This window comes from Gasterosteus aculeatus, chromosome 14 (assembly GCF_964276395.1).
Source record: "Gasterosteus aculeatus chromosome 14, fGasAcu3.hap1.1, whole genome shotgun sequence".
NCBI classification, from domain to species: domain Eukaryota; kingdom Metazoa; phylum Chordata; class Actinopteri; order Perciformes; family Gasterosteidae; genus Gasterosteus; species Gasterosteus aculeatus.
In genome coordinates this window covers 16323185-16351050 of record NC_135702.1, presented here as the reverse complement: position 1 = coordinate 16351050, position 27866 = coordinate 16323185, and the positions used below count along the sequence as shown (strand labels likewise).

General features: G+C 48.2%; 1 protein-coding gene across 4 annotated transcripts in view; it reads right to left on the bottom strand.

Annotated features, from left to right (window-relative positions):
• slc12a2 (solute carrier family 12 member 2) overlaps positions 1 to 27192 on the bottom strand; it is a 39175-nt gene extending 11983 nt beyond the window's left edge. For all 4 annotated transcript variants that reach the window (XM_040197033.2, XM_040197034.2, XM_078088362.1 and 1 more), the window contains exons 1-18: positions 26169 to 27192; positions 14666 to 14785; positions 13899 to 13974; positions 13256 to 13351; positions 11598 to 11737; positions 10971 to 11081; positions 10728 to 10836; positions 10435 to 10559; positions 9377 to 9461; positions 9134 to 9294; positions 8857 to 8964; positions 8304 to 8427; positions 7831 to 7932; positions 4525 to 4680; positions 3653 to 3752; positions 2729 to 2840; positions 1429 to 1569; positions 777 to 883 (exon numbers count right to left, since the gene is read on the bottom strand). In XM_040197033.2, the coding sequence (XP_040052967.2) occupies positions 777 to 883; positions 1429 to 1569; positions 2729 to 2840; positions 3653 to 3752; positions 4525 to 4680; positions 7831 to 7932; positions 8304 to 8427; positions 8857 to 8964; positions 9134 to 9294; positions 9377 to 9461; positions 10435 to 10559; positions 10728 to 10836; positions 10971 to 11081; positions 11598 to 11737; positions 13256 to 13351; positions 13899 to 13974; positions 14666 to 14785; positions 26169 to 26723 (2528 nt within the window). In that variant the 5' untranslated portion in view covers positions 26724 to 27192. The remainder of the gene's footprint in view (positions 1 to 776; positions 884 to 1428; positions 1570 to 2728; positions 2841 to 3652; positions 3753 to 4524; positions 4681 to 7830; positions 7933 to 8303; positions 8428 to 8856; positions 8965 to 9133; positions 9295 to 9376; positions 9462 to 10434; positions 10560 to 10727; positions 10837 to 10970; positions 11082 to 11597; positions 11738 to 13255; positions 13352 to 13898; positions 13975 to 14665; positions 14786 to 26168) is intronic.
• Positions 27193 to 27866: the final 674 nt, after the last annotated feature.

Below are 27866 nucleotides of genomic sequence, written 5' to 3'. Positions count from 1 at the left end.
AACAACCTCCAATAACATAATCCTCACGCTTACAGGAACTCCTTTGACGCAAGTCCCCACTCGCTCACATGACCTCAAACCCGAGCGAGTCTGCAGGGGCCCGGACGGCTTCCGGCTGGAAGCAATTAGCTCCTAGTAATCTATCAGTAATTATTACTGGATCATATTACATTACAGGCTTTTATCCAAGGCGACGTACATTGCATTTCTAACACACGGCTTTATACATTTTTGCCCGGGGAGCAATTAGGGGTCAGGGGTCTTGCTCAGGGGCACTTCGACATGGGACTCGAACCGCCAACCTCGCGGGTTGAGGAAGGAAGAGGCCAGTGACAAACAACGTCCAGTTAGTGGATGCTAATAAGATAGAATATCAGATGAATTATGACCGGTTTTACTTATTAGCAGCATTAAAGGGGGCTGTACCGACCCCCAAACACCTGCACGATCATCAAGGATTCCTGTTGTGAATGAATGCTACGAACATTTAGCGATCCGTCTACAGATATTTATTAGACTCAAGGGCCTGTGAGGGTGCCGTAGTTTTGCATTAAATCGTTCTGGGATGTTTGCCGACATTGATTGATAGCCCCACCTAGACCATCGTCCACCAGCCAGTAACTTAAACAATTGGAAAACCACCGGTTACCACACTAACTAACAGCTGCATCCCTTCTTAAAACCCCGACGGTGTGAGGAGGCGCGCCCAGGGCCCGTCATGCTTCTGGTGGGGCGGATACTGCAGCGCGGTCGGGCTCTGAAGCGGCTCCACTTACTGGATCATGCTGATGTAGGTCTCCACGTTCATCATGTCGCCGTCCCTCCAGTCGTTCTTGAAGCCCAGCACCAAGGTGTTCGGCTTGAGGCGGCCGAGGCCCGCCGCCTAGAGGGGGAAGGATGGAAGGCAAAGTCACCCCGAGGCTGCACACGTTCTCATCAGTGCTCACTGGGAACGAAGGAGCACCACGACCACCCCGGCCTTTGATTTATTAGCCTCATTGTTTCCATTGAAATAAGTATATTTCACCAAAAATGAAACCAACAGTTTCTGTAAACCGATTTATTTTTCAGCAACCAGGACATGACCAAATATTTTAGTTAAACAATGTATATTCAAACTAGTTTTTTAACAGGATTAAGATGAATCATTTTCATACTTTTTGATTAAATAAAGAAAAAGGAATACTGATAATATCAATGTGTGAGCTTCAGTATGCCTGAAGCTAAAAACTGCCGTCCTTAGTAACGCACGGTTTGTGTGGGACTTCAGCTGTATGCAATTAGAAAATAATATTCAATCCATTCCTATATTTTAAATGTGATCCAGTTTTCACATGTTCATACGCAGTCCAATGAGACATTGATACGCGGCCATTAGGACGCCGTTAGGACACCGACAGGCGAGGACACGTTCTGATCCCTCGTTACCTGGAGCAGGTACTGAGCCCCCTGCCTCATGTCCTCGGCGAACACCGGCGTGTAGAAGGCCTTGGTCTCGTTCTTCAGTAGCCAGCGCTGGTACCGGGCCTGGTCTGTGGCCAGTTCTTTGAAGTTTGGCCTTCTGTAGCCCTGTGGACACACACACGCACAGTGAATACAACCAACCGTAGAGCCCTCACACTGCACACACACCAGGCCGGCCGTCACAGAATGCTCCGTTGGATCAGGTCACAGACGGGAGATCTCAAGCTGAAGAACAAAGTGCTGCCACGAATCTCCTCGCCAGGGACTTTGTTTGCCTCTGAGGAAAAGCTGCTGCTCGGCATGCGACGCCGTTAGCCGAGACTGTTTACGTCACTTCACGTGGAAGCAATAGGAGGGCCGGGGAGGGGGGGGGGGGGGGGCAGGCTGCACTGCACAGAGCCTGCATTCATCCACTCAACCGGCCCTTCCAGCAGTAATGCCTGGACGGGACTCGTTAAAGGCTTTTTACAGCGTGGATACGGGAGGAGAACTAACGCTCCACCACCGAGGAGCTCTGGTGCAAAACGTCCGGCTCACTTCCTTCAGTGAAACGGTCGACTCAATTATTCATTACGCTATCGCTTTGCATCCAAACGAATGTCCGTGCGATGTTCCTAAGGTGGAAGAAGGCAGTGTAGGTGACGTGGTCGGCCTGGGGTAGGAAAGGAAGGCTGGGGTCGAGGATGGTGGTAGGGGGGGGGTGTGTACTGCATTTTTATTTTTATTTTTGTTGTTGAAGAAATTGTAGTTTCACGCTGCAGACTGACGTCACCAACTCGTGTCTCCCGTCGAATGGGAACTACGTAACGTGGTGAAAGTGGAGTCGGATTCCCTAAACACTGCGGCCTTCCTTTCCTAAATGAATTCTTCTAACCATCTTCCCCCCCGACGGTTTCTACACAGGTCAGGAGGTCATTTTTGACACTTAGAGCCCCGCTATAATCCATTCGTCTGTTGGGTTAGCTGGCTCACAAATAAGTACAGGTGGAGGTGTAAGCTGTATGCAGTTTCAGGATTTAAGGTTAAATAAAATGTATTAATAAAATACATTATTATTTACAATAAACAAAATTAGATTCACTAACTCTTCAATTAATAATACGGTTTCGTACCTTTGACTTTGTCAACTTCACATATTGAATCACATTTGCTGTATTTTATTTAACGAATTGGATGGGTGCAGTGTCTCTGAGGCAATACAATTAGAGGTTTTGCATTATGTTGTTTGAGAATAAAGAAGAAGAACAAAAGAGTATCTTCTCACCGTGCGAATATGACCACACATCATCAGGCCCACGTTCTTCGTGAAGGAGTGGACCAGATCCAGAAGAGCTGGACGGGAGTTGGGGTAACCGGTCATCACCAAACACTGGGGTCTACAGGCACACAAAGCCAAGGGAAAACATCATAATTAATATAATATATATATCACACACACACACACACACACACACACACACACACGGAAGAGATTAACAATGAAAATGTCCACATTCTTTCTCCGTGGTTTGTATGTGTATTCAGTGCCAGTGAATACAACATACCACAACAAACCTGATACAATAATTGTCGGCTTTAATTAATTAATGCGTTAAATCACATTTCTGGCTTTTAAAAAAACAAACTAGACCGAGCCGGATTCTTCTGACCTTTAAAAGTGGCCTCCAGCTCCCATAACACAGGACCAGGAGGAGAAACGGGAGCGGAGTAGCGCACATGAAAGCAAATATGTTAAGCACCAAGGGATTTAGTGGAGGCGCTAAGGAGCCGAGAGGGAGCTCAGAGGGACCCACTGAAGACGCCATCAGATGCCTTTTAATCTCTGCTGTTTGCTGCCATGGGAACAGACACTAATACGTCCTCAAACACATTCTGAGAAACGAACACGGCGGACGCAGAACAGTAATAACAGCTGCTTTAGGTTGATGTCAAGCTCGTGGTTCATCAACATTTATACATAGAAGGATTTCTGTATCAATAGTCTTTGCAATACCATTTTTTCCTTCTTGATACGGATTTTGATATCTAAAAATGTGGTTCATGCTTAGAACAATATTCCAATACATTAGAATTATAAATTTGGACACCGCGATCATCTTTCTTACAGCGTCACACTGTCGGGGCCATATGGACACTGCTGCAGCTTTACCAGCAGCAGCGACAGGCAGGTGCTCTTCATGCCGAGTACCTGAAGTTCTTGATGTGGTCCTCCACCCCGCTGAGGTGCAGAGTGTGGGTCAGGGCCTGGTGGTAGGTCAGGGCCTGGGTCGACGAGCCCCAGTTCACATCTGGCGGGGAGGACGCATGCGGGCAGAAACAAACAAGCGCAGTTGTGAGGTGTGTTTACGGGTCGTCCCGTCGCGCCCGAGGGCGGCTGACCCATGTGGCGTCGCGGGCAACGGGAAGGCCGCCTGTGTGTGTGTAGCTGCGTGTCAAACTGAGCACGCACACAGGTGTGCGCGCGCTCAGAAATGCAAAGGCAGCTTTGTGCGCAACGTGTACAGATGTGTGTTGACGGCTCAGTGACGGGTTGCAGCAGGATCCACCAACTCTCGCCTACGAGTGGAACGTTTGTAAAAGGGAACAGTACTTGGAAACGCAACAAAGCAAATTGTCTGCGTCATTTCAGGCCGTTATGCATAGATTCTATGTATAGATTCTATAGAACACGTGAAATGTAGAAATGACAAGACCGTCACATGTGATCCATCGTGTGACAGCACAACGCACATTGTTGCACTGAAGCATTTTTCTAGAAGGGGACATTCCTTCACACTGAGGTTGAGGTTATGGTCCTTCTGCACTGCAGTATTGACCTTTTGGACAATAAACAAAACAAACCTTCTGGAAGCTAGCTAACGTTAGCGTAGACAGATTGTGAGTAGAAACAAACCTTTTTTTCTGGTTATCTTAGATTACTCTTTGTCATTGCACAGGTACTGAGACCACATGTCCATATGTTCAGCTAGGCTAAGCTAGCAGTGTCACCCTCGCCTTTTCAAATGAGCACAGGCCCTGAAGCCCAATAACAAATACATTTATTAATGGATGGAAAGTCACCTGGCTTCTTGTAGCTGACGTAGATGAAGAGCCCCAGAACGATGACGTTGGTCATGAGCGCCGCCCACCAGTTGATGACAAACATCACCACGCAGCACAGGATGGCTCCGACGAGGGACACCCACATGTTGTAGTATTTGAAGCTGGGACGCCATCCTGCCGCAGCGAGGAAAACCGTTCAGCACAACGCAACACATCGCATCACAATGTGCGCGGACAACATTCACGGTTGACGGAGGAAAAAACGCACTTCATGTTAAGGTTTGTCAGTCAGTTTGGTTAAAGACTCGGACCAAATTGAGTCAGGCCTGTAATTCAAAAGATTAAAATTCATGGACCTTTGAGAACAATTGTAGCCGTTGTCCTTGACATGGTAAATGTTGCTGTTAGGGAGGATGGATAACGTGTGGTATCGGTGTTTGGGTTAAGGAATGGAAATTAGCAGCCTGTTAGACCAGAAGGTTATAAAGACCAGGTTTGTTTATTGGGTCCCACAGAAACTAGACTACTGGGATTTTAGTGATGGGACACACTCAGACTGTGTGTGGTTACACAATGACAGCGTCTAAACAAACCACAGGACATAAAGGGTACATTGACGCTGCTGGTCCCCCCCAAGCCCCATTCAGGGCTTTTATGGGCCCCCCAAGAGAGGAGAGGGAGGGGCTCTGGAGAGGCCCGGACGCCAACGTGATGTCACAGAGGCGGTAGCAGACATCACAGTGGACGCTGCTCGCCTCTAGTTCAGTCATGTACCATTTAGGTCCGGGTCATTATATGAGCGGCTTGGAGGAACGAGGAGCACACTGAGGATCTGTACCTGGAGTTCTGCTAGAGCTTTGGTATCGAAGGGGAAAGAAAGCACAGAACTCAATATAAAGAAGGTCAGCCGTTACATGCATTTCATTCAGCTCAAGTGTAGAAATGAAAGCATTTCCTGCAGTGGCAGATGATGAGATATCCGCGTTAGACATTTAATCTTCCACCCAAAGTCAACAGAATCTCAACTTCGCCAGGAACATTTGACCTTATGAAAGAACATTTGGGTATTTCTATCCTATTTATCTCCCCCTTAATGGTTTCCCCATGTATAGATAAATGATCTAAAGATGTCTTTCAACAACGTCATTAGACACGTGTCTTCCAATTCTATTGGTCTAGAATTCACATTGTAGAGTGAAGCAGGATAATGTCAACGCAACTGAAGTGGATTATAGGGCTTCAAATCTGAAGATTCCTTCAAACTAATCCATTACACAATCCACGAGTGAGGAACTATTATTGCACAGGACCCCTGGAACAGTCTCGACCCCTCGTGATCGTGTTAGTACCCAAGAACCGGCCAACAGCTGGAGGGATTTCCTCCATATAGCAGTCTACCCAATCTGAATATAGTATCCCAGCCAATTATTGCTAGTCCCTTATCAAATCTGGCTTCAACCATTTCTAACTAAATGTATGAACGATTAAGAACCCTTTGACTTGCACATCTTTTGTTTCCAAATACTGCATACTAGGATATTAATAATAAGCAGTGTTTATAGGATATACACGAATCAGATTCTTAACAATCACGCCGTGCCGTTCTAATCGCTCGCCCTCAGTCATCACCGCTTTCAGAGAGCATCAACAACAAGGAACAAGGTTCGTTTTGGGCTTTTTGTCAAGCGACTTGCAGGAACAAAGCGAATCCTTTCAACAGCAGACGAGACGGCCGCTCAGTGACTTCGTGTTCTGTACATTCGGATGCATCGCAAACTCAATGTCACTGGACTGGAGGCAGAAACTGATACTCTGAACAATGAAAACCAACGGAGGAACTTGTGAATACTTTTCTGTAATATTGCCAAACTCTCCCTTTAAAACGGTAACTCTGGTATCAGGTTTGGCTTTCTATCGGACCAATACGGGTATCGGTATTGAGAGAGAACCTTGTAATAAAATCAGGACTAATTGGCCCTTGCGGGTCCACTTAAAGTGCTTAATTCTTCCTCAGAGGGCAACAGGCTGCCATTGTTTGGTATTTTTTCATCTGGTATTCCATTACGTCATTGGTTCAGTTACCTTTGGAGAACAAATAATAGCAGATGAAGAGTTTAGCTGCACAACATTACCTGAAAAAACCTGCTGACTTTTTGAGATGTTTGTGACCCAGTTTGTTCAGCCAACAGACGAGTGATGCTACCTGTGCAGAAGCACCACAGCTGGTTCTGATGCATTAGCCAGACAGACTGAAACAGTCACTCAGAAACACTAAAGGATCCTGGCTGGTGGACGGACAGACTTTGCATAGAGTCGGGACTAAGTAGCAGTGAGATTTCACATGTTCAGACATGTACTACACGGAATTACCCACAAATGACACCAACCGGGACGTAAGAACGACTCGGGTCACAACCGGAATCCACAGAAAAGACCAAACCATCCATCTTCTCACATACGTGTTCATTATTGATGAGCTACTGGATCGGACTCTTAACGCAGCTATTTGGGAAACACTTAAAATATCTGATAAAAGGTTGGTTTATAGACCAAGATCTTATTTTGCAGACTAGAGCCAGAGCAGGAAATGTGGGAGCTTGTGATCAGTTCACCATCAGCTTCTTGAGTTTCTCTGAGGATTTCGGCATCGTCTCGTACCTTTTTCTTTCCATTCAGACGTTTTCGATGACGTCTTCAATTAAATGTCCGCATCATGCCGTCGATTCTCTGGATAATTCAATTCGGCTCATTTTGTAAAGGGCAAAATCACAGATGAGCCTCAGCGGGCTTCATGTGACATCCTGTCTGGGAGCCCTCATATCAGCACAGGAAAAAACTCCCCAAAGACAAACAGGGGGGAAAAGAGTAGCAGATAAGAGGGGTATTATCTGAACTACCGGGACGTCCACTGCACTCAGACATTATCGTCTGCATAAGTTCAGGCCTCATGTTCAGTGCATGTTTGAAAGCAGCTTATGATGGGAAGTGTCTTGCGAGTTGGTAAATCTTGTCTGTTTGTTCAGTTCAACGTGTCCTGAGCTGCAGAAGTAATTCCTTCTGAAACCCGCAACCCCATTAAGCACTTTCTTGTTTCTTGTTCTCCTGAGTTTGTACCCTATGGTTGAAATGCACTTACTGTACGTCGCTTTGGATAAAAGCGTCAGCTAAATGACATGTAATGTAATGTAAACAGCATGTGAGCCGCGACTCCGTCCGAGTGGCTGATGAGCCTCTCGGTTGCACAATCAGACATCTCCTATAATGAGTTCCTCTGACGCATCATTTCTGGATCTGGCACTTTGGGATTCTTTTTCCTGATCTTACCTGGTGAGTTGGCCAGCGAGGCGTGAAACACAGAGAAGTTGATCAAGGCGTAGGACGCCAAGAAGAAGTTGGAGATGATGGGAGCAATTATGTTCAATTCAGCTGCAAGAAGAAAACAGAAATCACTTAATGTCAGGTCCTCTGGTCCTCAAGAGCAACACCAGGATTCCAGTTTGAGTGAGTGGAAATTGACGGTTTGCATCAATAATAGTGTGAATAGTCAGTCCATCACTACGTCAAACATCGACTGATGACATTGGCATCAGATTAGATATTCACGGCCCACAGAGGAGGAGCCCTTTTCCCTAGTAGGTTTAAAATAAATCCATTATCATCCACTTTATTCCCTCAAGTTGGTTCCAAATGACATCCTTCTTCCCGGGCAGTTTGTTAGACATTACAGTGACATGACACATTTTGTTTGTTCTTATGTCTTGTTATTGTGATCTCACGTCAGCAGTGAGCAGCCGTACCGATGAGGATGAAGGCCAGAGCGATGACGAAGGTCAGGATGTATCCTCGGAGGGGCTCGTTGTTCTTGCCGTAGCCTTTGGCGAAAATGCCCAGGCCGGGGTAGATGTTGTCCTTACACAAAGCCTGTGGACAGACAGGACAGAGTGCTGTGAGAAAGTCTCAATACGCCGGAGCATCGTCACAATACGTTCTGAGACCATTTTTTACTTTAAAGTTTACATACAAAGCTCGGTGGCACATTGAACCAAAAGTATTGCTGTGCTGTTTGATCTGCAGGGACTTTGATGAAAGCAAAAGCAGATCTTACGGGTATGAGCGTCTGAGAAAAACTTCTTTTTTAACTCAGATTTATTTATAACAGTGGTTTGCTCTTAATAAAATGAAAGCTGTAATAACATTTCTGTAAGCGCAACATATTGAATCCTAACCCCTGTATCACGACACGGATCGGCAGGTTCTTGCCAACACGCAGCCCGACTGCAAAGGGAAAGCATCATGCAACAAGTAAACTGCTCCCCGGCTGTTAGTTTGAGTGTTTCCGTCGGCGCTTACCTGAAACACCTTGGGCGCGCTGACCAGAGAGGCCAGCGCTGACGACAGCGTGGCAGAGAAGATTCCAGCGGTGATGACCGGCCCAAAGCCAGAAACCATGCTCATCACCTGAGCCCAAGAGAAGAGCACGTTGAACCTTTCTCATTTTCACCTCTGGCTCTGAAACAACTCAAGGATCGCTTATTGTCATTGTGCCACGTGGGATCACACATTAGATATGCGGTTGGAACACGTTTGCAAGGAGCCTAAACGCATGGGACACGCAGGCGCTCCGTACCTGGAAGTCGTTCTGCAGTCCGTAGCGGCAGGGGGTTTTGTCGCTCTTGCAACTGGAGAAATCGTAGCCCAATTTGCAGGCGGCGTCGGTGCAGTTCATCATGAACTGCGAGCTGACGGTGTCGTTCAGGTTCCCCGTGGCGTCTCTCACGATGCAGGAGCCTGGGGGGGGGAGATGTGAGGCGTGTAAAAGACAAAACGTGATTCACTGGTGCAGAGCTGCTCAGAGTGTCCCACACCGCACCCGTGGAGACAGCGACACCCAGGTAGACGATTCCTGTGATCAATATGGCCAGCATGGTTCCTCTGGGGATCGCCAGCTGTGGGTCCTGCAACAAACAAGCACAACTCATTCTCATCAATAAAGAGCTTTTTACGTGACGCCATCGACACTCTGATGGTCGCCCTGGTTACCTTCCGTGCAAGCAGCGCTACACAGATGACGACGATGAGGAGGTTGATTGGTACGACATCAGGACAAAGCCCCCCCAGGTCATTTGTCCATGATTAGCGTTCGGGAAGAACATTTACAGAAACTTTCCATGGGAAATTAAGGCCGGGAATTTGTGACCATTTTATTTTGCAAAAGCATAGAACGTTGACGTAGTTGAGAAGAGACACTGCGAGCAGAGCGCAGCAGGACTCTGGCTGGGAACATTGTCTGCAACAAACAAACTTAAAACGGCGTGTTGGTTTTGAACGTCTTTGTCATTATTGATTACTTGGTAAACTGACGCCATGTTCATTTTAACGCCAAGTTTATTTGTATACAGTATTGTTTTAAAGTTACAGTACGTCCACACTACCGAACACCATCACCTCGGTTATTCGTGGCTGTTGGGGTCCATCAAATAGTGTCCATTAAATGAAAGTAATTACTATAAATGAAAGGCTGAGCAATAAAAACATAATTCAGACGATATTTTAAGGATGTGGCTATTAAACCACATTGGTTTTTCCTTTTCTCTACCCAACGTTTATGTAGACCGAAAGAATTCAGGGAAAACCCTAAAATCAGAGGAGTGAGGAGATTATTTCATTTGACATTTAGATGTGGACTTTTTGGGGTCACCATCATCACTATTTTATTCCATGTTAGTGCCAGTCAAAGAGGTCATTTGGAAGATTTGTATTAGAAACGTTTGCATCCATGTCTGCTTATGACAAAACTAAATGTTTTGCTATGTACGACGAGGTAAATACAGTTAAATCAGCCCAACATTTGCAGTTTATTCCTGTTCATTTCCAACTTTGAACATCCCCGGAATCATGCAACCCTATTCATGACTGAAGGGGACTCACAGAGAGGTCTCCGGAAATGTTGGCTCCTGCCAGAATACCAGTGGCAGCGGGGAAGAAGATGGCGAAGACGGAGAAGAAGGTCTCCTCTCGGAAGTCAGGGCCCATGTTTTCCCACATGATGGCACCTGACGGGGAAACAGGACTTTTGAAACACGTCGACGGACACACAAGTCAAGATGAACTGCAGTGGTCCGTGAAGGTCTTTGGTGGAGGACAGCGCTAGTGATGAGGTAGCACCGGTGTTAGTGGGGCATTAAAGGAGAACCCCTGGAGAAGTCAGTGCGGGGTCGTACCGTCATAGCCGAAGTAGCCCAGAGGTTTCTTTGATGCGGAAGGAATGAACGATCCGATGAAGTAGTTGATGATGGCAGTGATGAGGACAATGAGAAGGAATATTTGGGCCTACGGGGAAGAAAACAGACGATTCATTAGTCACAACTGGTCGGAGTTTGATTGATTTAGAAGCCTGTTCAGGGAAGCTTTCATGAGCGGAGGTTTGTGTCAGCTGTATATCAGAGACAGCAACCCGCTAGTACCTTGGCCTCCCATTCCATTCCTGCCAAGGAGATGCCCAGGAGAAGGATCACGGTGATTGTGCCGATGATGCGGATATCGTTGAGTTCGTCAGTCATATTGGCATCTACACCCTGAGAAACGATAGAAAGGGTGGTGTAGTTATACAAGTAAGAGTCCGTCCCACCCTGGTGTGCTGCAGCGCATCCCGGGCTCTGCTGAGAGTGAATGGCCGTCCCTCCACCACTTGTTTACCCCCCAGAGCCGAGCAAGGCTTTTACCCTCAGGACCAAGAGCTCACACCAGAAATACAGTTTTTAAAGAAACTGCATTTGTGGATTCAGATTCTAGGAAAAGACTCACTGCCATACTATTCAATGATGGGACACTCTGACAGAGTCCTCTGGCTTAAAACAGCAATCTTAGTTTGAAGAGTTTAAAGACCGTCACAAAGTATTTACATTGGCACTTTTCAGCTTACTCCGATTAGGAGTTGGAGTTCGTCTATAGACAATAGTCAGGTGACCACTTGAAGCCATTTGCTCGCTGTGATCGTTCCTGCCGTTTGCTCCTTTTGTGCAAAACGACCTTCCAACTCCCTTGCAGTGATGTCTAAATGTCTGAAAGCACCACGAGGCACAAAGACTTACGGCAAGAAGTTCTGCAACAGTTTCGGCAAAGCCCACCACATACATGGCTACAGCCACTGCATTGGCAAAGGCAAAGATCAGACCAATAGAACCTCCAAACTCTGGGCCAAGACTCCTGGAAATCAAGTAATATGCTCCACCTGGAAACAGAAGGAAATGGACAAGACGTTAGTGAAGTCAACTGAATGAAATGGATAAAAATGTACCTTTATATTTTTGGCTATATTACATGGTTTCCCCCTACCATTATAACAGTGAGGGGAGGCGCCTCACTGTTATAATGGTCTGCAGACTGCAAAGACCTCCGCTTTCATCTACTGGATGGTCACAGTGAGGATGTGGACAGCAGGAGCACCCTCACCTGGGAGAGTCAACTAGATCCAAGGCACCAAAATAACTGCTCGAACTTTCATACGAAGACCATTTCATCCAAATTTGGAATTGATCGGGTTTAAACTCTCGGAGGAGTTTGTTCGATTATAAATCTAAAATACAATGAAAATTGAAAAAAAGAAAAGAAAAGAAAAAAGCAAATATTCAGTGATTTGACTGCAGTGCTGCTGATGTTCAAATAATCTGATAAAATCAGGGTACGTTCAGGGACTCAATGTCATGTCATAGAGATTTGGTGCGAACAGGCCAAAAACTTTAGAAGTTAAAAAAGTATTTAACCATTAGGCCACACCCCTTACAAACTTCATTTGTCCATAACTTTGATGAATAATGAGATATCAACAAGCTTTTAACTTTAGATGGCTTTGACCCGATAATGATTCCATGAAAATTTCGTGAGAATCGGACCAAATGTCCATCGGAAAATCTACTTTGGTTCATTTGCATACCGTTATTGACTTGTCTGTGGAGCATATCCAAGAACAGCTGTGTGCAAAATGTCAAGAGAATCTGTGAAACTGGGCAGAGATTCCCCCAGAGGCAGCACTTCCAGGGGGCGCAAGAGAGAACATTATTCGCATTTCTGATGCGCACGCCAAAATGCAAGAGTTTATGAATTGGATAAAGGTCTCAAAACTGTGTTTAAAGTGGAGGAATAAGAATAAGTAGAATTCTTTGAAACACAATAGGATCAAGCCCTAATTAAGCCTTCCAGCGACATATGTGACACACTACTCTGAACATCTGTTGCAGCAAAATGATCAAAATGAGTTCCCAGTGCATGCAGAATTTCCCTGGAATATTGTATAGTAGCAGGTAAGATACAAATCTTGAAACATGGTGCCAACATGGTATGCGTTTGACTTAAAAAGGAGCTGGCAGAGGGACACATTATTAGTAACACAGCTCCCTTCTCTATTGGATGGGATCCCTGCATCTAAACAAAAGCATTAGCCAAGCTGAACAGCTGGATCAGGCAAAATGTGCCAAATTAGAATGTAGACGTTACCACCTACAAGTCAACTGGCTCCCTGAAAGGTGCTCAGCTTTCATGGTGCTAAATACGTTAATGTGTGAGCGGTAGAAGTCGTCGCGGACGGACCGGCCAACGAGGGGATGTGGGGGCGCACAGCAAACAATGCTTGGGTGAAGCTTGGGAAATGTGTCACAGAGAGAAACAAGCCCGTGTAATTGGGAGAGAATATTGGTTTTCAAAATAAATAGCTCATAGGGGAGAAAAGGCCTCTGCTCCAAGTGACGCGTACCTCCGCGTACAAATCCGTTGGTGGCGATGGCCGATGTGGAGAGTCCGGTGATGGTCGTCACGACGGTGGCCATGGCAACGATCAAACAGGCCAGAGCTGGAGGAGAAACAGGAGACAAAACACACATGAAGGGAAAGAATGTGCAACACTGGTAACAGCTTTCTAGCTTCCAGAGCTCAGAGAGCTCTGTGAAAAGTAACGGCACGGCCACGGAGGGAGCTGCCGCAGTGGAGCCGGCCACATGTGTCACTTTGTGGAGATATCTGGCGTCTTGGCGGAGAATTAACAACAAGTGCTGGAGGGGGAGACGCAGTTGTGTTGTGTGCGAAGTGGGAGAATAAGTGACACCGGGTGAGAAATGGCAAACCCGGCCGCCTTCAATTAAGTCCGTCACATCAAAGTAAAACACTGGCTGCGTATCCTGCAGCCTCCTGCTTCTGAAGCCTGGACTAACACAAAGGAGGGAGGGTGGACACGCAACAGCAGTATATTCTGCTGCAGATACTCTAGTATAGAGAGATTACATGTACATACTTTAAACAGCATTCTTTTATTTCAAACATCCAGCCGTATGTGCCCTTCAGCTACAGACACTTCCGAGGGCCGAGGGCCAGACGGAGTGTCAGAGGGCGTCTCTGCTTACCGATTCCAGCCTGACCCACGATCCACGACATGCGGATGAAGAGCATCACCCCCCAAATGTTCAGCATGCAGCGGACCTGCAGAGAGGAGGGCGGGTTACTGGGAGTGCATTAAGGTCGCCACTGTGGTTCGATGTGTGGACGAAGCCTCATTGCTTGACTGCACAACATACGGCCTCAGGGGAGCGAGGCGGTGTATTGAGGCTGCGCGTGGCTCTGCGCCCTCCATGCAACTAAGAATGGACTGAAAAGATTCAAATAGATATTTTTATCATATTGATGTATGGCTTTTTAATCCTAAAAATAAACATTTATTCATTTCTGACAAACAATCGCAACTTGATTTACAACTTCCTTCTCCCAACCGGGCCGGTGCATTTTATTTTATTTTTTTAGAACCAAACTCTTCAAAAGTAAATAATGAAAACGAACAGAAATAAATGAATCTGTGAGCTAAACTTCAACAGCGTGTTTTAGACTCGGTGATAAAATACTTCATAGAGTATTAGCGTTAGTGAGGAAGGAAGTACTTCCCATGTCAAAACAAAGGCAGGATGATGAGATCCAGACTGTACTTTCAATGAGATGAACCGCGTGTCAAACAGTCATTGTGACCCCCCCGAGGCACCAGTTCACACTCACGACCCAAACTCCTCAACACAGTGTCGCCTGCTCGCACGTACAGTTTAAATGGAGGAGCACACTTTTCACCTGTTAGGAGTGAAATGTCGCGCTCATGTGGGTTAGCAGGTTGACAATAACCACTCACCAGCACGCCCTTAACCCAGCCAAACTTGACCACTCCTTTGTTGTCGGCGGCCTCCTTAGCAGCGGCCTCCTCGGGGGGGGTGAGCTCATCTCCGTTGGCAAAGCCATCCTCAAAAGGCTCCTTAAAAACAAAAAGACACAGAAATAGAACCATGTTAACGTCGGCTGATGAGCTGCTCCTCGTGGCACCCAGACACGCCGCCCACTGAAGGGTTTCCACTGGGACCCTGTTAAAGACTTGCTGCTGTTGGTGCTCTTCGCCGGCGATTTAGGACAAACTACAGCTGCCGACAGGTAGAAACCAGACGCAGCGACGGTGATACGCGATGTACTTTGTGCTCGTAGCGGCGTAGGAAAGGACTTCACCAAAAACAAAAACGGTTCACCCGCGGGACAGTGAACACCCACTGTTCACTCAACAGAAGGACTGGAGTCCTCATCGGACCACAAAGGGGGTTCGAGGTCTAAAAAAAATAAACATCTAAGAGCGCGTTTTGTTTCTCAAACATTCTATTTTGCACATTGCAGCGTTGCAGCTCGCAACCTTCCTCCTGGTCTCTGCGGGCACATTGCAGCGTACTGCCGCCTGTAGATTAGTGCGACAACAAAGACCGGGTTGTGTACACATGCGTCCCCACGACAAACAAACAGCGCCATAGTTGGCCCTGGGTTCCTCTTAAAGATAGAACTGATTACTATGCAATAAATTGCTTGTTTGATAGTAATTATGTGAATGTGAGCGGATAAACACCCCCCTCCCTCCTCACAACACTCAGTGTTCAGACCAATTTTGCATTTCCTGTGATGATGGTTAACGAACAAGGACCGATTGTAGGCAAAACATTTCGTCTCTTCAGACAAGATCTAAAAAGTACTAATCTACAAAACCATTATTACATAAAATAGGCTAAAATCAGTAATAACTTTACCTAATAAAACAGCAGCAATGTCAACAAGGAGCTATTTAAAGTAAAGAGTGAAGTAAAGGAAGGGGCCCTCCGTTCATCGTGTGCGTGTTACTTGTGTGACTTGTATTTCGTTGTAACCCGACAGTCCTTTGGATGTGGATGACCTTCGGGGTATTGATCCAGTTGGAGGACATTTACCAGCAGCGGACAGGAAGTGCAGTTCTGTGGTTCTGGGCTGCTGTGCAGACCATCGATCCGCAGTGATGTGCGTGTGTCCCCAGTAATGTGCATAGCCTACTAGTGGCAAACACGGGCTAATTGACACTTCTCATTGATGCATATTAATTACAAAGACTCTTCTCAGCGGGCGGGCTGGAATCCATTTTGCTTTTAAAAAGACATCCAATGGTGGATGAAAACAAGCCATCTGCCATATATTTGAATGGAAAGCTGCCCAGTGTCCACGGTACGATGAAGAGAGGAAACATGAAAACAAATGAAAAATCTCTCAGCAGAGAAGCTCCGTCATAAATATCATAATCATAAATTAAACCTAATGTAGTAAATTATCCAGGCGTGCCGGGTCCCTGGCGTGTATAGAGCCGTGGGGGGGGCCTGAGCATCACTCCTCACCAATTCACCTGGGCCATCTGTCCACAGGAGCACCGCGCCGGTGTCCCTCGGCAACCCTACCGCAGTCTGCCAGTCATGGCGGCTCGACAGGCTCCGAGGGCCACAGGCCCAAACTCAGAGCCCCGTGGGGTACATCCGCTAGGGCTAGTGTGTGTGCGTGCACATGTCTGTGTGTGCGTGCACATGTCTGTGTGTGCGTGCACATGTCTGTGTGTGCGTGCACATGTCTGTGTGTGCGTGCACATGTCTGTGTGTGCGTGCACATGCCGCGGTGGAGTTGACCGTTTTTTTTACATTCCAGACTCTTGGAGGGGGTGTGGGGGGGGGTAGAACTGGTAGAACCAGGCTCAATTAGCCTGAGGAACTAAGGATCAACACGTACTGTGAGGCTCAACAAAGAAAATTAAATCCACTTGCAAAAGCATTGACTGGCTGCACAGAATGAATAGAATAGATACATTAATGAGACCTTTGACAACTTTTTGCCCCTTATTGTTCTTCTTAAATATACACAATTTGTTTGGTTTTGAGTCGGGGGGCTACATTTGTAAACCATTGGACTGTACCCTGCCGTGGATCCAGGTATTGGCGACGTCCAAACCACTGGAGCACAGAGTGATTGATGGATTACACCATTAGTCCCACCACCCCGTCCTTCAGGGACGGTGACTGGTGGAGGACATGCCTACGTCACCCTCGGGACTAGCCAAAAGTACAGTGTGACTAAAAATAAAATTCTAAAAAGATCACAGAGCCTAATAACGTCCTACAGCCGATGACACGGTGCGCTCTCGCTAGGAGTCTCTGGCGGTACGTGACTCATACCCCCTTCCTTTAACTTCATTGTTCTGCATTAGGAATCCCCCCCGAGCCAAAAGACTGCAAGGCCGTGAGCGGCTGAAGCCATGATGTCATCCAGCTTTGGGTGACGCCGTCTCCACTACAGCAGAGACCGGATGAAAGGTCCCAGAGAACAGCCGGAGGAACCGCGTACGAGCAGACAGAACTCATTTATTTTTATAGTGATTTTAGCTGTTAACTGTACAAACTGGTGTTCTGCAGGTCGGCCCCTTGGTCGCATGAGCCCAAATGTTGAGTTCTTACATGCTGCAACGATCTCCCAGTGACTTTAGGATTACGCACAGCTAGTGGACACTATAATGCCATTTTCCGTCCCGTCATCATGAGTACCATATTCATGGCAGCGTTAATGCAGCTTGTGCGCCAGTCATTTTTCAGTTGGAAAATTAAATCCAAGCACACTTTTTATGTAGCTTTCAATTCAAAAGATAATTAAATCTGCTTCTGGCTGCAGTTAATGACACAGCCGGGCAACGGGATACGTTCTTATCCAACAGTGATGTCAGGTCAAGCCGATGATATCATTATGCAACGCTGAAATGAAGCTGTGCCGCCCTGTGGGACATTAGGGAGACATCTGCTTGGTTCGTTTGTTGCCTGCCTCCGTTTCTTCATGCCAATTCTAATGGGGTCACTATGAGAGACGGCATGAAGAACAGGGCTGCTCGCGAGTGTCACTCCAACAGATGTTTGGAACATTGCTTTAGTCAAAGACACACGTCTTTATGACCCCAGGCTGGAAGAGGCACGTAAGCGTCCAGTATACCTTTAGAAGCTAGAACAGCATTGGAGCGCTCGTTCATGATCTGCAAAAGTTAGAACTTGGATTAGTTCATGTGCTTCCACCTCTCCAGGTAACGAGCATCACCTTCTCAAGCTCCCAATCCACAAAAACCAGCATGAACATTACGGACGTGTTTATGGTACCGGTGTGTGTAGATCATTGTTCTGCAGAAGGAACCATTTGTGTTCGTAGTTGAAATAACCCTTTAGTGTAACAGAAGACTGATGCAACCTCCGGTTCAGTCGAACACAAACACCAAAGTGTCTCAAAGCTGCATTCTTACTGCTGACCAGCAGGGGGCCCACGCGAAAACGACTACGTCATTTATTCCCTCAATGTTCTTCATTTATAGGTCCATGTCTTCTCCAATAGAGCATGGTGTGCATTTACTAAACGATGGTCCGTTTGGAGCAGCAGCAGCTCGGCACGCCACTGATCAGGTGGCAAGTGGAGATTCTGACTTGACCCGATAAGGATCTGCGGCCGAGGGCTCAGAGCGCCGTGCAGACAACACAGGACGAGCCGGTGGACATCATCCACATGGCTGAAGCAGCACAAAGGCCGGCTGAGCACAACAATGCACGCAGGGCAGAGCACGCCGGTGCACACGGTGCCGCGACAAAAAAAAGAGAAACCTTCTAATTCAATTGGATTTCACAAACTTGAACAAAGACTCAAAGTCGTGAGGTTTTGAACAACTTTGAGTTACCGCACGTCCTGTGTGACCTGAAAAACAACATATTAAAAGCAGGAGAGAACATTTCCAGGAAACGCTGGCATGTTCTGGTGACCCACTAATGAATAATCCTGAATTATCAGGACTGACGCAACACACACAGTCAAAAACAAATAAGGCTCCTGTTAAGTCGGTCCATTAAACGGAAAAAACAAACTCCACTGCAGCCACTTAGTGGGACCGGGGGGAGCATTATGCCAGTGGAACGTTTCAGAGACCTCCAAGAGCAACGCCGCACATGTGCTGCTCAAAGGGTTGATGCAGGACGTAAAAGGACATTGGACAGGAACAAAGTGGGGACGGGCTTCGTCCCCTCTTATTTATCAGCGCCTACTTAAAATCTTTTTTTTGGTTCCTCTCTCGGTCTCAGGTCCAAACAAACTGAGATATGATACCGGGCTCGTATGACACGTGAATAGGTCACACAGGGATATCGCTTACTAATCTGACAACTGGGAGCTGCTTCTCAATTCTCCTGCTGCAGCTTCTCCAATCTGAGACATTTCTATATTTATTTTTTTCGGGGGGTGTTTGTACAATGAGCGTGTCAGCAACTGTGTGCTGCCCAGCATTGGCTTGTTAGACTTTTATTTGTTAATAATATCCCAATAGAGCCGTCCCCGTGCACGCCGCGTCCGATGTGCATATTAGCTTACATTGCAGAGGTAAGCATCTTCTGAGCCAGCCGGACGCTAATGGCTTCTCAGATACTTATTTCAGTCCCGCGTCCTCCCTGCGTGACTCCGACAGAGCCAGAGAGGACCGATCAGATGTCCACCGGCTCAGACGTCTCTCCATTGTTTGACAAAAGCCTCCCACCACTCACTTCATTATTCTTTTACTGCCCAGAAACTCTCCCAGAGTTGGATTCCCTGCAGCCCGCTGGGGCCTGTTGATAGAACGGAAAATGGCGAGGGCCGACCCTGCAGAGACTTATGTTTATGAACTGTGTCAGGTTACTACTTGAACCGGCGCGAGTGTGAATGAGGCGACGAGAGAGGCACCGGGAACACAGAGGGGGGCTTTGTTGCTCTGGGAGACAACAGCGTCTGGGTGGAGGGTTTGGAACCAGGCGGGTTCTCGGTGTGGGGTGGAGGGGAACATGTGGCGGTGGGCATTGGACGCAGGGACGGGTCCCTCATTACTTACACCATGGAGCTACTTGGACATGACTTCAGCTGGTGGGTCGGAAGTTGGAATTGGCTTTATAATGAATGTAGGGGTCTGATATGCATCATATCCATGGCGGTCACACTAAAGACCATTAGCACGTGTGCTCCCGTCCCCCGTTGAAAGGCTCAGTAGAATCGTGCCCATGTAGCAGCAGGCCAACAATCAGGGGCACGTTCTGCCACATGTGTAGACACAAGCAAACATGTGGCAGCGTGTAAACACAGTATACATAAAAGGGATGAGCGCCAGTTTTCCATGACGCTCGTACGCGCTCACAGGAAGCAGAGGTCCAAACATCCTTCGCTGGTCCGTCGGGCCATTTCCTGCCCGGCGGCATGTGGTGCAGTCGCACACAGAGAGGCGCTCATTGTGTCGGGGGCCGAGGTCAAGGTGAGCACCTAGGACGCGCTTTTTAAGCTGCAACTAGGTGGGAGGCGAACTGCTGGTAAAAAAAATAAAAGGAAGCTTAGATAGTACAATTAGGATTGTAAAGGGGTGGAAAGTGTTCAATAAATTTCCGGAAACTTCCCATGGGAAGTTAAGCTCGGTAATTGACCTTTATTCAATGCAAATCTTTTTTGCAAAAGCATGGAACAGGGAACTGCTTGTAGTGGAGGACCGGACTGTGCGAGCCTGGCTCAGCTGGACGGATACAGCTGGTTGAGAACTCAAACCTAAAACCTGTGGGGGGGTTTTCTTTGTCATTAATCCAGCATAGTGATTACTTCACGCTCACTTAAGCGTCGAGGGGAATACAGTTAAATTCTCCTTCATTCACGCAATCCTAATTACAATACATAGGTTTTGGTAAACGTACAATATTTTCTTTCAATATCTAGCTATTAGGAAGCACAACATCTTTGGCTAAATGTTTTCCAGTTTATATTCATTTGTGGAAATCTTTCACTCAAAAAAAAAAAAAAAAAAGTTCCTCGCACGTCTATTTAATGTGTAAAAGGAACGTTCTGTATTTGTATCACTTGTGCTGGATAATTAACTTATTTTTATCATTTAATGTCTGTGGTTCGCTCAGTATCAGCCCTCCCCATTCATATCAGCCACAGCGAGCTCGTTGCGCTGCCCTACGGGGGGGGGGGGGCATTCTGATATCATGTGAGAACGTGATGTCAACATTCGCCCCCACCACTGAGACGGGCCGAGCAAGTGGAAACAGCACATGTGCCTTTGGTGAAGTGCTGAGCGGCTAAAGCGTCCGAGCAGAGCGGCCTGCATGCGACAGGAAACGCGAGCATGAAGGTCGTCCACGTCGTGACCCCAGAAGGGGACCAGATTCCAGAGAAGCTCTGCCCCCCCCCCCCCCGACAGGGAATGTTGCGTGTGTGTGTGTGTGTGTTTCCATCAAAATGTTATTGTAACCCAAAAAAAGAAGATCCCAGATGTTGAACATGAACACGCTGTACAGCGTTGGTATGGCTGTGTCGGTGAAGTATCGCCGAGAAGCTATTTTGTACTTTGGCTCAAACCCGCCTTCTCCACAACTGAATATGGCCTTAAATCCACTGCAATAAATCTGGCAATGGATTCGGTCCTGCGTTTGGCCCTCTAGAGTTGTGTGGCAGTTGTACCGGCGCCTGTTCAATCGTCACCTGGCTGCCAGCAGGAACGGGCGCCTTTTTTCCTCCCAACTCGGAGTGCTGTCGGGAATTTTGTGGTATTTCCGAAGTATTTTATTTTACTTCTACAGACCTTACAAATGGTGCACGTCTTGTCCATCTTGCCGTCAATCTCATAAAATCCAAAATGCTTTAAAGAAGCCGGTGCAGGTCGTATACGTCTAGGGCTCCCCGGTGCAGCCATTTTGGTGCCGCTTCAACTTTTTGTAAACATGCACGCATGCTCACTAAACGCGCATAGCGGGCGAACAAAATGTTGCAGCAGAACTAGTTCTGCAACTAGTTCTGTTGCAGAACTAATTTCATTTTTAAAATTCCGATTATTGACTTTTTTTTTTTTTTTTTTTTTTTAATCGATTCCGAATTGTTCTGGAGAGAAATCGAAAAATCCCCCACCCCTAGTGTTTGCAGAGTGGAGCCCATCGGACGGGAGCAGATCCGTTTCACTCCTGCACGGTTTAACCTCCCCGCTCTGCAGGAGCCCGACCGGGCCCTCGGTGTCCTGGGGAGGACACCGGTCCTCGCTGCAGCCTCAGAGGACAAACCGTGAGTCGAAGAATTCTCTGAAGCAACATGACGCAGTGAAGCTGCGAGGTTCCTGCAATGCTCCGAATACCCGATTAGTTACAACAACCAAAAGGTAAAACACCTCCTCAGTTAGAACGCAGCCAAACTCTAGCAAACGTAGATGACTTTGCATGAAACTATGTAAGTTATTGGCGGGCCCTGCACCCGCCACCCTCTTGCTTCTTCACGGACTGGTTTGCGAGCCTCCCCGGGCATTCTGGAGAAATGTGACACGAACCTCGCATATAGCACAAATGTCTGTCCATGTTCCCTTTGCAGCTGTACAGTTGGCAGCGCCACAGGGAACAAAAATAAAACAGCAACACTCCAATTGGAGAACAGCTCTAGACTTTCAAAAGGTTGACAGATTTATTCTACATTGTTGCTTTTCACTGACTTGGAAGTTAAGCAGGGGACACAAACCACGTATTCCCAGTTTAATGACTGTACATGTGAGTTGGTACAAAGGGTCTCGAGGGGGGGGGGGCGAGACAAAGGGACTCCGTCTCCTGTCAGAGGCCACACTAGAAGCGCAGCTTCCCGTTTCTGGGTACAATATGTGCAGCACAACAAAGAGCGCAGAGGGAGGGAGCGATGGCTGACATGCAGCGCTGTGACAATGCGTCCATTGTGTCCCAGCGTCTCCCGTAAAGAGGCCTGCGACTGGCTGGAGCAGCTGGCACCTCGTTTCACCCTCTTTTCCACAAACACAACCGCCAGGAGGCTGACTCAAAAGTTCAAGAGGAATAACCAGGTCGGATCGGCACACGGGAAGCGTGTCGGGACAGTTGGTAGGATGGGTGCATCTACACTACACCATGTTCACAAGGATCATACTTACATATTTAGCTGGGAAACGTCTGGGAATATGTAAATACCAGTGGAGGAAAATCTACCTGGATTTCAGTACAACTTACATTTTAGTAATTGTAGAAAACTGAGGCAGCAATAAGCTGACGTGCCACACTTCTATTAACGTTGTGCAGCGAGCTTTTAAATTACATGAATTATGAGTTATGAGAATTATGCTTCAGGTAGTGAGCTTAGAAATAGGACAACGACAGTAGAACCTTTGGATGAAGAATTACATCGAGTACAGCTTTACCTCACTGCATTAGACAGAACCGTCACGTCACAACTAATCAACTCTATCACAGGCAATTATGTCAAACACCAGGCACGCAGTGAGGAGCACCACCACATCCCACGAGGCCGTGCGTAAATGAGGGTTTGGTTCATTCAATGACCTGGACAAGTTCCGATCGATGTACGAGTTAATTAAGTGGGATCAAAAGTGCAACAGCGTTGGATTTGAGTGGAAAGAACGCTTGGATGAGCACAACGCCGTCGCGGAAGTCGTGAAGAACCACTCGGTCGTCTTCGTCGTACCAGCTTGGGCCCCCGGTGTCGTTTTTAAAGTATAAATCTAGCGTCAGTATGAGAAACCATCCAAACGACACCCAGTGGCGCTGCCTCACTGCAGCATCAATACGGCGCGTTTCTGCCTGGCTGCTCCGCCTGAACCGATGTGCCCTGACCGCTCGATACCGCAGCAGTTACACTAGCGCCGGCTGAGAGACACGCCAGCCCCCTGCTCGTCCCCCCCCCAGCGTCTCCGGGCCAGTCGGCTGAGCTGAACCTGTCAGGTGTTTGTCGGACGGCGGGGAGGGGGGGGGTCACGGAGCCTCTTCTACCGCGCTGCTGACAACACGCTGACCGGCTCAAAAAAAAAAAAAAGAGTCCGTGGGCGACGGTCGATTGATACAGTGGAATTTCCATCGCACGGTTCGATCTGGGCGCGCGGTACGAAGCGGGCAAAACTCTCCAGCGGGAGAGAGGCTACAGTGGAAACCGGGTCACCACGACCTTCAAAACACAGCCCCCCCCCCCCCTTCAATGTCATAATCCAGAGGTCGCTTGCCTGACAATGAGCCGGACAGGGCTGCCTCTATGCAGGGAAGCCAGCTAATTAAATCCAGTTAACAGCAGTAATTTAGTGGTGATGAAACGGGCTCCGCTCCCGGTACCCGGTACTCTTTCAAAACTTTGAAGGAAAGAAAACTGCTTTTCATCACAAACTACTTATGAGGGTAAGAGAGACATTCATGAACAGAGAGAATGCGTAACATGTTTCATGAAACTGCACAACTAAGCACAGGAAGTGATCTTGGGAGGAACACAGGGGACAAACTTTGCTCTTTAGGGGTTTGGCATCAGACCAGATACTTATGATTCTTGATTCTATGATTCTGACGCTTTTATCCAGAGCAACTTACAATAAGTGCATTTCAACCATAAGGACACAAACTCAGAGCAAGAAAGTGCAATTTCCTCAAATAAGCCGATTTACAACTCGCTATAGATAAGAGCCACTGTGAGTCCAATGTAAGTGCTACAGTTAGTGTGTTGGTGGAGGCAGAGTCTGACGATGTGAAGGCTCTCTGTGGTCCTGGTGTCTTCAGAGAGCTCCTTCCACCATTTAGGAGCAGGACAGCGAAGAGTCGACCCCACTCAGCATATAGGAGGACGAGGAGGAGCGAAATTGTGTCCCTGACATCCACGCGTCAAACTTTCTTGCCGGACTCCGGTTCACCGAGTTCTCTGGCTGGGTTTCCCGCTCGCCATGCAGCGGCCCTGCTGCATCACAGCCTGTGTGTGGCAGGCTACGTGGTAGCACCGTATCTTGGGGCAGGCTTTTGTAGACTTAAGAGGTTGAAGCCATGTGCCATAAAGCCAACGTAGCATAAACCAACAGCATTGCGAGAGCTTTGGACCACATACAGCAGAAGGTGCAGCTTCCTCCAACAGCGGCTCGGTTGGTTCCCCAATGTGGCAAGTGTGCAATTGCATCATCTACTTGCTTAAACTATATTAATCACTATAATAATTCTTAATAAGCAATGATCCTAAACATATTGTGTTCAATCCCCAAATTGACAACGACGGGTCAAATACCAGTTTGAGGAATCCGTGAGCTCAGCTTATTTCATGCGGGCATGAAGATGTGCCAAGAGGAAGTTACTTAGCAGGAAACAAAGGACTTTTGCAACAGATGTCACGGTGCATAAACACAAGACGATTCCAGAGGTTGTAAAAAGAGACACGGCGTCTTAGGTCAGACAAGGTGATTGCATCCACTAAAGCGCAGGATATTTTTTCCCCAAAACACAGAAACAGGAAAATATTCACATTCAAGAAACAAGAATGTGAGAATTGTGACCAAAATAATTGATCTATTATCAAAATAGTTGGGGATTTATTTGTATAGTTGACTGGCGTGACCAATAGAAAGCCATCGCCAATCAAAATAAATAAATGGGACCACAAATGGGCGACAGTTTCCGCTTGAACAAATATTCTCACAAAACGTCCCGGTCGCTACATATCAACTCTCTGAGAACCAGAAAGCCCCCCTGATTCATGCCGTTATCCACACGCATCACAAGCATCAAAGAACAGTATCGTATCACAAAGGGGCGTTTTGGATACAACTGTTCTTTTCCCTCTAAAAAAGGTGCTACAGCTCACTTTGTGTTTCATGAATGTCTTCCATTCACAGTGTTGCCATTTCCTGTGCAGACTTTGGAGTGTTTCTATTCCAAGTGGGTAACAAATTCATCAGGGCCGTGATGCGCCCTGCCAACTGACGCTTTGATGTTTATCAAAATGTAACCTTGACAATTAAAAAGGCGGCGGCTTAGGGTCAGATAAACACCCTCCAGCAGGACTTCTTCTCTCGGGTCACATGCAAGATGGGACACGACTCAAAAAAGTCATGGATGCCGGGGCCCAGGCGCATTACGACATTGCAGGTAACAGTGTGCTTCGAACCTTGAGGTCGACAGTCGTGGTGAAGTTTCACAAAGATGGTTCCGTGTGCACAGACAGCCCAGACCTCCATCCCATCCAGCACCTGCTGAACTACAACAGACCGAGAGATGCACCAACGCACTTGCAAATCACATATGTAAATAGTGGCTTTCTCTGTCGGACGCCACAGTCCTCCTGCGCGACGCGTGTGCTGCGTGTTGCTGTGAACTACGAGGAGCCGCGAAGGAGCAGCACGTGATATTTACGTGCACAGTCCGCTGGTACGCGCGGCGCGCGACACACGGCCGGCATGTGACGACAGGGTCTGTGGGCTTCATTTCATCATGATGTGCATCACTCGGCGTAAGAGGGCTGATAACCGGGGGGGGGTCGCTCACCTTGTCCAGCTCGTCGTGCAGCTCCGACAGGGTGGGTCTGATGAGTTTCTCCCCCAGCGGCGCTGCCGTCTGCCGGTAAAAATCGATGTTGGGCACCGCGTCGATGGTGTTGTGGCCGAAAGTCCTCATGTAGTAGGTGTGGGTGTGGGTGTCGTAGTGGTAGTGGTGCGGGCCCCCCGTGGAGGAATGCAGGCTGGTCTCGCTCATCACCGTGTCCCCGTTCTGCAGCCCGTCTCCCGGTGCCTCCGGGGAGGCCGCGCTGCCCGCTTCGCTGGGATCCGCGAAGTTCACCACGCGAAACCGGCCTTTGGCTTCCTCTCCGCCGCAGGCACCCGAGCCCCCCGCGGGAGCGGCGGCGGCGGCGTCGCTGGAAGGCGCGGTGGTGGAGGCGTCGGAGCTCGGGGACTTGTCTCCGGTGGCGCCCGCCGCCTCGGCCACGATGTCCACCTGGAAGCGGCTCTGGCTCGGGGTCGGACCGAGCGGCTTCGGCCCGGCATCCGGCGCTAGCGAATCACAACCCGCCGCGGCGGAGGGTGCGGAGGTTGGCGCTGACATGGCACCGACACACGAATAGACGTGGGAAACGGTGTCGGGGAGGAACACGTTGCGGCCCGCAGACTAACTGGGGGAAGCGCGGGAGCCCCGGAGTCGCCCCGTGACAAAACGCCCCACCGTCTCCCTATTCACCGGGAGGAACCAGGTGCTCTGCCCGCGCAGAGACGTCCGGACGGCGGTAGTAGCGCGTTAGCTGCCTCGGAACACGGGTGTGAAACTTTTAGCCGCTCTCCGCCTCCTTCTTCCGCGAGAGGAGATCCAACTAAGACTCGGTGACTTGGTCTCGCTGGGCCACCGGACCAACTCCCGTCCAGCCCGGTCTCTCAGTCGCTCGGCGAGGGATGCTGTTGTCGACCTTGCTGCGGCTGCTCCTGGACTCCCGGAGCTGCCCTCGCGTCTATTATCCACACTGCAGTCGGCATCATCATCGGAGGGAGGGAGGGGGAGGAGGGGGGGGGGGGCTCCCACTGGCGGGGGTCTCGCGAGATGTCATCCATCGCGTCATGCTGTGCTCTCACAGGGTGGGAAGTGTCGCGAGAACACATCACGTTAGCCCAAACGGTATGCGTGACGACGATGAACTGGAGGGAACATTTATGGGAGGGAAGGAACGGGACGGAGGAGGGGGGGGGGGGGGGGCTGCACCAGCAAGGCCTACCAGCACTGTGTGCGCGTGCGTGCGCGTGCCCGTCTCTCGTTCTCGAAGCTTCCTGTACTGGAGCTGTGCACTCCAAGCACTTGATACCGTGACGGGATTTAGTTTGAGACGGGATTAGAATACAGGGAAGCGTTTGATGGGTTTCCCCCCCACGTGCCCCCCAGGCCCCGGGACACGTGTTTGGACACACCTTCTCCTTCAATGGTTTTTCTTTATTTTTCTACATTGTAGGTTAATATTGAAGACGTGACAAGAACGAAAGAGCATATGTGGGATTAAGTGGTAAACAAAGCAGAATATGTTTTATATTTTGGATTCTTTAAAGTAGCCCCCTTTTGCTTTGATGACAGTTTGCACACTTGGCATTCCTCAATCAGCTTCATGAGGTATTCACCTGGAATAGTTTTAGTTAAGCTAGTTAAGAGTTGACTTAATGTGTTTTTACAGTTCAGTAGTTAAAGTAGTGATCAGACCCATTCCGACGG